The sequence below is a fragment of the Apium graveolens genome, chromosome 9 (genome assembly GCF_009905375.1).
Source record: "Apium graveolens cultivar Ventura chromosome 9, ASM990537v1, whole genome shotgun sequence".
NCBI classification, from domain to species: Eukaryota; Viridiplantae; Streptophyta; class Magnoliopsida; order Apiales; family Apiaceae; genus Apium; species Apium graveolens.
The window spans coordinates 221,700,654-221,712,064 of NC_133655.1; the positions used below are offsets into that span (position 1 = coordinate 221,700,654).

The 11,411-nt window shown below is 36.7% G+C and overlaps 1 protein-coding gene across 1 annotated transcript in view; it reads right to left on the reverse strand.

Annotated features, from left to right (window-relative positions):
- Positions 1-5,848, reverse strand: part of LOC141685975 (uncharacterized) — a 59,714-nt gene extending 53,866 nt beyond the window's left edge. The window contains exons 1-4 of the mRNA XM_074491045.1: positions 5,431-5,848; positions 5,108-5,388; positions 4,758-4,795; positions 3,629-3,968 (exon numbers count right to left, since the gene is read on the reverse strand). Coding sequence (XP_074347146.1) covers positions 3,629-3,968; positions 4,758-4,795; positions 5,108-5,388; positions 5,431-5,848 — 1,077 coding nt within the window. The remainder of the gene's footprint in view (positions 1-3,628; positions 3,969-4,757; positions 4,796-5,107; positions 5,389-5,430) is intronic.
- Positions 5,849-11,411: the final 5,563 nt, after the last annotated feature.

Genomic DNA, 11,411 nt, shown 5'->3' on the forward strand with positions numbered 1-11,411 from the left:
CCAAAAGAAGCCTACTAGCTCAGCTTTCTCAACCTGAACCCCTAGCTCTTGCGCTGGACTGGGGATCTTCTTTACCAACTGGTTCCTTTTTAACTGGAAAGAATATAAACAACATCGCACAAATGAGCTAACTAGCTCAGCAAGTCACAATGACGAAACTGAGAATAATGATCATCAGGTGAATATGGTTATGATATCAAGTGAACAATGGATTATGATTTAGAATTGGATATTATACTTTTAATTTAAAAACCAAGGTTAGGCTGCTGATCAGTCACGCACTAACCCCGAGCAAGGCACACAGCATTGCTCTAACTACTGGATCCAAGGCACACATTGGCCTAACTTGACCATTATATGGTCTGACCACGAATCTGGTCCACAATTTTATAAAAACAATCCAATTCTAACATAATAACAAAGTATGCAATAATAAACAATAACCGAAATAATTAACAACAATAAATGTTTAACAATGAAAGGGTTTCAATCCTTGTAAGGATCAATAAGGCAATTTAAAAGCTTGGATGCTGGGTAATGAAAGAATTGGATAACAAAGGAATCAACGTTTCAAGGTTTCAAGGATTCGGTCTTTCAAAGTATAAGATACCATGGGTTGAGTATATAATAGTTCATTTCAGTGTTTGGTATTTAGTTTGTATGTATTTGTAGAGTAGTATCGTAGATTTGTGGTTCTTGTTTGGGTATACAATAATCAATGGATTAGAAAGAATATGATTCATGGCTCAAGGACAATAACTGAAATCAGGATTTAGGTTTCTGTGCTTCAAAGCACTTGCAATATCACAGGATTATCAAGTACTACAATATCTCGAGAAAGTTCAGAACACTTGCCTGGTATTAGCTTACTACACTGCACTCGCTTCCAATCACAACCGTTTTACTCCTCAACTACCTGTTTCCCTTTCCCAAGTCTTGCCTCTTCTGCTCACATATCATAAGCATCTATCAATAATTTACTCATGGAATTCTATTCAACACATACTTCTATCTACCCTTCGTTTTACCCAAATCCGATTAACGGATTGAAAGTTATGCAATAATCAAGTAAACACCGAATATATAGACCGATAGTCAATTAACAAGTCACATATAGCACATAATACATCACGTAATCAATGATATATTATTTATAAAGAAGTCTCGGGTCATAAATAGGATTTCTGGTATTTAAAATGATTTTTAAAACATTTTTCGGAATTAAAACGGGTCGTTGGATCAATTTCGGGTTAATAAACAGGGTTCGGTTGGACCATTCTGGCTCCGAAATAATTTTAGAATAATTATCGAGCCTTGGAAATAATTTAGAATAATATTTTAAAGCTCGAAACTATTTTTCAGAATTTTTAAATCATTTTTAAATAATTAAATATAATTAAATAACTAATTAAAATCAATTAATAATTAATTAAATCAATTAATCAATTAATTTTTGAATTAATTGACCAATTAATCAATTGTAAATTAACTGAAATTAATTAACTAATTAATTTAGATTTATTTGTGAATTAAAAATAATTTTCAGAATTAAAATAATAATTTTTAGAATTTTTAGAATTTTAAAAATGAATTTTTATAATAAAAATAAATAGGAAATATGATTTTTAAACATTTTATAAACAGGAATCCTAAATTTGCAAAGTCTGGAAACTTCAGGGACCTAACTGCATCGTTTTCAAAAGTTGGGGTACTATACTGTAATTTTCCAGCTCTTCGCCGGAAAACAGTCGGGTTCGCCGGGGAACACGTTCCCGACGTCCTCACCCCACCAACACCTCCAAATCACATCTACACAACATCAGGAACACAACCATGCAATCAATCCATCCTAACAATCCCTGAGTTGGCCGAAATTTGGCCGTGAAGTTTTCCAGTTTTCGGCGAACATCGGAAATCTTCAAAACACAACTCCCTTCTCTACATACCTCGTTGGTTCATGAAACTTATACGACTATATTGCAAATTTTACAGAGAACACAACCCACTATAACACAACATCAATCTATCACAGAATAAGAAACCCCCAAATTTCAATTAAGAACATTCATACGGGTTATAAACCCTAATTTTGAAATTCGAAAATCAAACTCAAATTTGAACATGTTATTGAACTCCAAATCAGACGTATGACATATGAAAATCATCAGGAAAACAAGCTCTACAACATGCAATCATCAAATCATACAAACAATCATCCGAACAAAAATTCATATTTTTAATAAAATAAATTCGAAAATAAATAAATTTTTAGAAAAAATAACCTTGATTTCTGCAGTGAAACAAAGCTCAGAATCTGATAGAACACTTCAAATCCTTCGTTTTGGTTACTCAAGCTTTGAAAACAGAGATTGGTAACGCCTTCGTTTTGCTGTTTGATTCTTAGAACAGTTTTAGGAAATTAGGGCTTTTCTCTGAAAATTATATAATTAACTATCTGCAAATGATTTTGATACGAAATAAAATACGGTAAAAGGCTATTTATAATTACGGAAAATTTGTATCCCGTTGGATCATTCCGGATATAAAACAGTACGTTTATTTGTAAAAACTGATCCAAACGGTATCGGTTTTCGGGATAATTATCCAAATCAGTACAATTTGTACTGCGGTCTTGGTCTCAGCGCCTGGTTACACGTATTACGAAGTGATAATTATGATAGTTTAATAAAAAGCTCCCGTTTATCGAAAATACGGGTTTTATTGATTTACCGAAACGAATATTGTATCGAAAATGTTGCGCCGGGACCCACGCAGGACAAACCGTACGCCGGATCGAAAAAGTCGAAACATGGAATATGCTCGGAATATTACAATTAGGTTAGGAAGGAGTTCTCGAAAGAGTTTCGGGTTCCAAAAACGTAACAACGGTTACGTCGGTTGGTTCCCGTTTTTATAAAATAGATTTTAATTACCCGTAAAAAGATTTTAGAAATTTCATATGATTCTTATAAATCCATAAACCAACATAAAAATAATTAGGAAGATATGACAATTATCTATATTTTATTTTGGACATATAAAAATTAAAATACTCAATTAATATTATTTTTGAATATTCAAGTACAGATAACACTTAACAATTAGCTCACAGAATGGATACTGAACACACATAATAATTATATAATAGCAAAAATAATTACACGATATATCCCGGATATTACATCCTTCCCCCCTTAAAAGGATTCTGTCCTCAGAATCTCTAAGAAAACAAATAAGGGTATTTTTCTCTCATATCACTTTCTAACTCCCAGGTTGACTCTTCAACCTTTGGGTTTCTCCACAATACTCTTACTAACTTTATCACTTTATTTCTCAATAGTTTCTCTCTTTCCTCTAGGATCTCTATCGGACTCTCTACATATGATAAATCTGCTTGAAGTTCTATTGGATCATATTCTATTATAAGCCTGGAGTCTGGATTATATTTCTTAAGCATTGATATGTGAAAAACATTGTGAATGTGCTCCATGTGCGGAGGTAACGCCAACTCGTAAGCTACTTTGCCAATACGCTTTAGGATTTCAAAAGGTCCGACATATCTTGGGTTTAGCTTCCCTTTCTTCCCAAACCTCGTTAGTCCTTTCCACGGTGATACTTTCAATAATACCAAGCTTCCTTCTTCAAATTTCATGTCTTTTCTTGACTGGTCTGCATATTTCCTTTGACGATCTTGTGCGGCTATTAATCTTTTCTGGATAATTTCAGCAACTTCCTTTGTCTGTTGCACCAATTCAGGTCCGAGTATTTTGCGTTCTCCTACTTCGTCCCAATATACTGGAGATCTACATTTGCGTCCATAAAGGGCTTCATAAGGTGGCATCCCAATACTGGCGTGATAACTGTTGTTATAAGCAAACTCTACTAGGGGTAAATGCTCGTCCCAACTTCCTTTGAAATCAATAGCACAAACACGTAGCATGTCCTCGATTGTCTGGATCGTTCTTTCACTTTGGCCATCCGTTTGGGGGTGATAGGCCGTACTCATATTCAATCTTGTTCCCAAACATTCTTGAAAACTCTTCCAAAATCTTGAATTAAATCTTGGATCTCGATCAGATACAATAGACACTGGAACTCCATGACGAACTACGATCTCTTTCAAGTACATATGAACTAACTTGTCGAGCGAAAATCTTTCATTTATAGGCAGAAAATGAGCTGACTTGGTAAGTCTATCTACTATAACCCAAATGGCATCATGATTAGCCCTTGTCCTTGGTAATCCAACTATGAAATCCATGGCAATATGTTCCCACTTCCACTCTGGAATCTCCAATGGCTGTAGCAATCCGCTTGGTCTCTGATGCTCCGCTTTAACTTTCTGACAGGTATAGCATTTGCTAACCCATTCCGCAATTTCCCTCTTCATATTTGGCCACCAATAATTCTTCTTTAAATCTCTGTACATTTTGGTACTCCCTGGATGGATGGAATATCTTGAACTATGTGCCTCTTGTAAAATTTCATTTTTCAGCTCCGTTACTGGTGGAATCCAAATTCTTGAAGAAAACCTGAGAATACCTTGATCATCTTGTTGCGTGCATAATTCCTCACCTACCAAACTATTTATATCTTGATCCATTACCTCTTTCTGGCATTTCTTTATTTTTTCCAATAACTCCGATTGGAAAATCATACCGTACACTTTTGCTTCCTCAGGCTTGCAAATTCTAATCTCCAATTCCAATTTTTGAAATTCTTTATATATCTCTTCAGGTACGGATAATACATTTAACTTTTCCTTCTGACTTAACGCATCTGCTACAATGTTCGCCTTACCGGGATGATAATTAATCGAGCAATCATAATCTTTGATCAATTCTAACCATCTCCTTTGTCTCATATTAAGTTCCTTCTGGGTAAATATATATTTCAAACTTTTGTGATCAGTGAAAATCTCACACTTTTCTCCATACAAATAATGTCTCCAAATCTTCAAAGCGAAAATTATAGCTGCTAACTCCAAATCATGAGTAGGGTACTTCTGTTCGTGTGGTTTTAATTGCCTTGACGCATACGCAATCACCTTGTCGTGCTGCATAAGAACACATCCTTATCCTTTGTAGGAAGCATCGCTATAAATTACGAAATTCCCTTGATCGTCTGGAAGTGACAAAACAGGTGCTGTGATTAATCTCCGCTTCAATTCCTGAAAACTTTCTTCGCACTTGTCATTCCATATAAACTTTTCATTCTTTCGTGTAAGCTTTGTCAATGGTGTTGGAATTCTTGAGAAATTCTGAACGAATCGTCGATAATATCCTGCCAATCCCAAGAAACTTCTTACCTCAGTGGGTGTTCTCGGTCTTTCCCAATTCGTAATTGCCTCGATCTTTGCCGGGTCCACTTTGATCCCTTCGTTACTGACTATGTGTCCTAAGAACTGAACTTCCTGTAGCCAAAACTCACACTTCGACAATTTAGCATATAACTTCTTTTTCCTTAAAATCTCCAAAGCTGTCCTTAAATGTTCCGCATGATCCTCCTCCGTCTTTGAATAGATCAAAATATCATCTATAAATACTATAACGAACTTGTCCAAATATTCCTTGAAAATTCTGTTCATCAGGTCCATAAACGCTGCTGGGGCGTTGGTCAATCCAAAAGACATCACTAAAAACTCGTAATGCCCATACCTTGTTCTGAAAGCTGTCTTTGGTATATCTTCTGGTTTGATCTTCAGTTGATGATATCCCGATCTTAAATCGATTTTGGAGAAATACTTGGCTCCCTTCAATTGGTCAAACAAATCATCAATTCTGGGTAACGGATACTTATTCTTGATCGTCAACTTGTTGAGCTCCCTATAGTCGATGCACAGTCTCATGCTTCCATCCTTCTTCTTGACAAATAATACCTGTGCACCCCACGGGGATACGCTGGGTCTAATTACTCCTTTCTCTAACAGCTCTTGCAATTGCTTTGCTAACTCTTTCATCTCAACGGGCGCCATTCTATACGGGGCCTTGGATACTGGTTCGGTTCCAGGTGCTAAGTCGATTGCAAATTCAATTTCTCTATCTGGAGGAAGTCCTGGTAACTCGTCGGGAAATACGTCTGGAAATTCATTTACAACTGGAATATCTTCAAGTTTTGCTGGCTCCTGACTTCTGTCGATCACATATGCTACGAAATGCTCACATCCTTGTCGTAGTAACTTCTTGGCTTGAATCATCGTTAAGAACTTCTTTACCTGCTTCTGTCCCTTGAACGTTACTATTCTTTCGTCTGGCGTTTTCACCATTACTTTCTTATTTCGACAATCTATCTGAGCATCATGCTTAGATAACCAATACATTCCTAATATAACGTCAAATTCTCCTAACTTAAACGGTATCAAATCTACACAAAACTTACTACCAGAAATCTCAATCTCACAATTCCCACAAACTTGGTTAACAGTTACACGTTCTTGATTTGCTAATTCCACAGTCATTATTTCATTTAAATACCCAACTGGACAATTTAACTTACTAACAAAATCTTATGAAATAAACGATCGAGTTGCTCCCGAATCTATTTACACTTTGGCACATAAAGAATTCAAATTAAGCGTACCTGCCACGACATCCGTATCCTGGATCGCATCCTTCACCGACATGTCAAAAACTCTAGCCCTCGGAGTCTCATTCACTGTTGGGGTAGATTCCATAATCCTTAATGCATTACTGACTGGGGTTGGTGTCTTGCAATCCTTGGCCATATGTCCTGGCTTCCCACATTTAAAGCATGTAAATCCAATGACTGGAATTTTCACTGCTGGATTCCGGATAGGCTGATCCTTATCTGCTGGCTCTCTTGCTGGCTGATTTCGGCACTCCCTCGAGTAGTGCCCTTTCTGGTTGCATTTAAAACATACCACATTCAACTTGTTACAAACTCCTCCATGCTTCTTTCCACATACTTGACAATCTGGAAAAGTTAATCTCAACTGATTCGGCTGATTCACATTAGCTGAACGATTGCCCTGGCCTCCGTCTCCTGCATTTTGTCTCCTGAAATTAAAATTTCTCCCTGGCTGAAACTTGCCCTTCTTAAAATTTGGAAACTTCCCTGTTTGTGACTGACCCTCACTTCCCTCAACTTTCCTTTTCTTGCTTTCCTTTTCTTTCTGGAACATCTCACTCTCTGTCTCTGCGAACATAGCTTTCTGTACAACCCCGGCATAGGTATCCAATTCAAAAATAGCTACCTTCCCTCTGATCCATGGCTTCAAGCCTTGCTGGAATCTCTTAGCTTTCTTTCTATCAGTATCAACATACGACGTCACATACCTTGATAATTCCTCAAACTTCCCCTCATAATCTGTTACCGACATGTTCCCTTGCTTTAGTTCTAAAAACTTCAGCTCCATTTGATCCTGAACAAACTGAGGAAAATACTTTTCTAAAAACAATTCCTTAAACCTTTCCCACGTAATAACATATGTGCTTTCCAATGTTTTCACCATTTCCCACCAATAGGTGGCCTCATTCTTCAGATAGTAACTTGCAAATTCAACCTTCTGCTCCTCTTTCACTTTTACCAAGGCAAAAGCCTTCTCTATTTCCTTTAACCACACATTTGCTTCAATTGGCTCTAAGGAACCCTTGAATTCTGGTGGGTTTACTGCCTGAAAAGTTTTGAAAGTTACCTGGGGATTGGTCTGTCTCTGCTGTTGTTGTGCCAGGTGAACTGTTTGTTGGGCCAAGATTTGAAGAATCTGGGCTATTGTTGGGTCCATGGGTCCTGGGTTCACATTCTGGTTTATATCATTTTGGTTGTTATTGTTGTTGTTGTTGGTTTCTTCATTCTGGGTGTTGGTGCGGGTATTTCTTCTGGGAGGCATTTTCTGTAAAGAATCAATCAATTTATTTAGCTTTTGAATCAAATCTTTGTATAAAAGAAAAGTTTTGTGAAATAGAAATATCTCTTTTTGAAAACAATTGTAACTAAGTAAATTGCATGCTTCTTTACAGAATATAAACAGTTATAGAAAACAGGGTACATGGTATCACAGGGTATACTGGTACAATAAATAAGGTAAAGCAGAACAGGTGCAATAAAGTAAATGACAGTGTTGGAAAGGAAAAGGTACTGATATATAGATCAAAAGTTTTAGGTAGTACAAGCGTAAAGACGCTTCGAAAGTAAAAGCAAAAAGGGTACAACAACCTACTCACTAGTCAGCATCGCTAGTCTATAAATACAACTCAAAAGTCTTCTGATACACACTACACACTACTGTCCATACTACATAACCATAACAACACTGCTCAGCATCTCCATCTCAAAATCTCTAACTCAGCTCCAAGGAAACTCTGGTCCTGCCAGCCTCTCAAAGTCCTCCATCACCTCAGTAGCCCAGCCCAGCAGTGCATCAGGGCCTCTGCCAGGTAGTGTAGCTCCATGTAGCCTAGCCTCAAGAACCCTCCGTGTCACATGAATCTCCTCTCGAAGCTCCCTCACACCACGATCAACATCTGTAGTCCTAATGATATGATATAACTCTCTAATCTGAGCCAACAAGGAATCACGCTCCAATAGAAGAGCCTCATACCGGTAATAAGGAACTGGGGGCAATGTAGACTGGAATGGGGCACTCGCTACTGAATGCCCAGTGGAATCTGAATCAGCTGGTGGGGGTCCTCTGACAGGTGGCCTCATGCCTGGAGGTGGAATAGCCTGCAATGATACGGGCTGCAACACCGGTGGAGGTAGAATAGCCAATGCTGGTGGAATAACAGGACGTGGATCCGATGCTGGTGCTCCAACTGAAGGCTCTGAGTGATCAGCTGATATGGGAATAAAAGAGTCGGCCATCTCTGCTATCTGAAATCATATCGTAATATAAGAATCTCATACCATGACGCAAACTATACTAATATCGGTTATACCATAACACTCAACCTCTCGACGTTCTATCATCCTATACCTTACTTCTAATCCTATCCCTCTACCCATTCCCGTCAACCTAGGCTTGTGTCAGTGACTTATAACCTGTGGCTCTGATACCAAACCTGTGGCGACCTCCAAACCCGGGTCAGAAGTTTGGGGTCCACACACACACCTTAATTATAACCTGCTTATAACAATAATAAAGATAATAATAATATATACAATGACCCTACTTACCAACCACCACGGACCGCAACAGGTTAAAGTATGCACACAAGCCAAACACACTAATATATTACAAACTGTTTAAATCCCAACTATTTCAAATTCAAACTGAGTATTAAACATTATTACAAACTTTTACAAACTTAAATTATTCCAAAAGAAGCCTACTAGCTCAGCTTTCTCAACCTGAACCCCTAGCTCTTGCGCTGGACTGGGGATCTTCTTTACCAACTGGTTCCTTTTTAACTGGAAAGAATATAAACAACATCGCACAAATGAGCTAACTAGCTCAGCAAGTCACAATGACGAAACTGAGAATAATGATCATCAGGTGAATATGGTTATGATATCAAGTGAACAATGGATTATGATTTAGAATTGGATATTATACTTTTAATTTAAAAACCAAGGTTAGGCTGCTGATCAGTCACGCACTAACCCCGAGCAAGGCACACATCATTGCTCTAACTACTGGATCCAAGGCACACATTGGCCTAACTTGGCCATTATATGGTCTGACCACGAATCTGGTCCACAATTTTATAAAAACAATCCAATTCTAACATAATAACAGAGTATGCAATAATAAACAATAACCGAAATCATTAACAACAATAAATGTTTAACAATGAAAGGGTTTCAATCCTTGTAAGGATCAATAAGGCAATTTAAAAGCTTGGATGCTGGGTAATGAAAGAATTGGATAACAAAGGAATCAACGTTTCAAGGTTTCAAGGATTCGGTCTTTCAAAGTATAAGATACCATGGGTTGAGTATATAATAGTTCATTTCAGTGTTTGGTATTTAGTTTGTATGTATTTGTAGAGTAGTATCGTAGATTTGTGGTTCTTGTTTGGGTATACAATAATCAATGGATTAGAAAGAATATGATTCATGGCTCAACGACAATAACTGAAATCAGGATTTAGGTCTCTGTGCTTCAAAGCACTTGCAATATCACAGGATTATCAAGTACTACAATATCTCGAGAAAGTTCAGAACACTTGCCTGGTATTAGCTTACTACACTGCACTCGCTTCCAATCACAACCGTTTTACTCCTCAACTACCTGTTTCCCTTTCCTAAGTCTTGCCTCTTCTGCTCACATATCATAAGCATCTATCAATAATTTACTCATGGAATTCTATTCAACACATACTTCTATCTACCCTTCGTTTTACCCAAATCCGATTAACGGATTGAAAGTTATGCAATAATCAAGTAAACACCGAATATATAGACCGATAGTCAATTAACAAGTCACATATAGCACATAATACATCACGTAATCAATGATATATTATTTATAAAGAAGTCTCGGGTCATAAATAGGCTTTCTGGTATTTAAAATGATTTTTAAAATATTTTTCGGAATTAAAACGGGTCGTTGGATCAATTTCGGGTTAATAAACAGGGTTCGGTTGGCCCATTCTGGCTCCGAAATAATTTTAGAATAATTATCGAGCCTTGGAAATAATTTAGAATAATATTTTAAAGCTCGAAACTATTTTTCAGAATTTTTAAATCATTTTTAAATAATTAAATCTTATTAAATAACTAATTAAAATCAATTAATAATTAATTAAATCAATTAATCAATTAATTTTCAAATTAATTGACCAATTAATCAATTGTAAATTAACTAAAATTAATTAACTAATTAATTTAGATTTATTTGTGAATTAAAAATAATTTTCAGAATTAAAATAATAATTTTTAGAATTTTCAGAAATTTAAAAATGAATTTTTATAATAAAAATAAATAGGAAATATGATTTTTAAAATTTTATAAACAGGAATCCTAAATTTGCAAAGTCTGGAAACTTCAGGGACCTAACTGCATCGTTTTCAAAAGTTGGGGTACTAAACTGTAATTTTCCAGCTCTTCGCCGGAAAATAGTCGGGTTCGCCGGGGAACACGTTCCCGGCGTCCTCACCCCACCAACACCTCCAGATCACATCTACACAACATCAGGAACACAACCATGCAATCAATCCATCCTAACAATCCCTGAGTTGGCCGGAATTTGGCCGTGAAGTTCTCCAGTTTCCGGCGAACATCGGAAATCTTCAAAACACAACTCCCTTCTCTACAGACCTCGTTGGTTCATGAAACTTATACGACTAGATTGCAAATTTTACAGAGAACACAACCCACTATAACACAACATCAATCTATCACAGAATAAGAAACCCCCAAATTTCAATTAAGAACATTCATACGGGTTATAAACCCTAATTTTGAAATTCGAAAATCAAACTCAAATTTGAACATGTTATTGAACTCC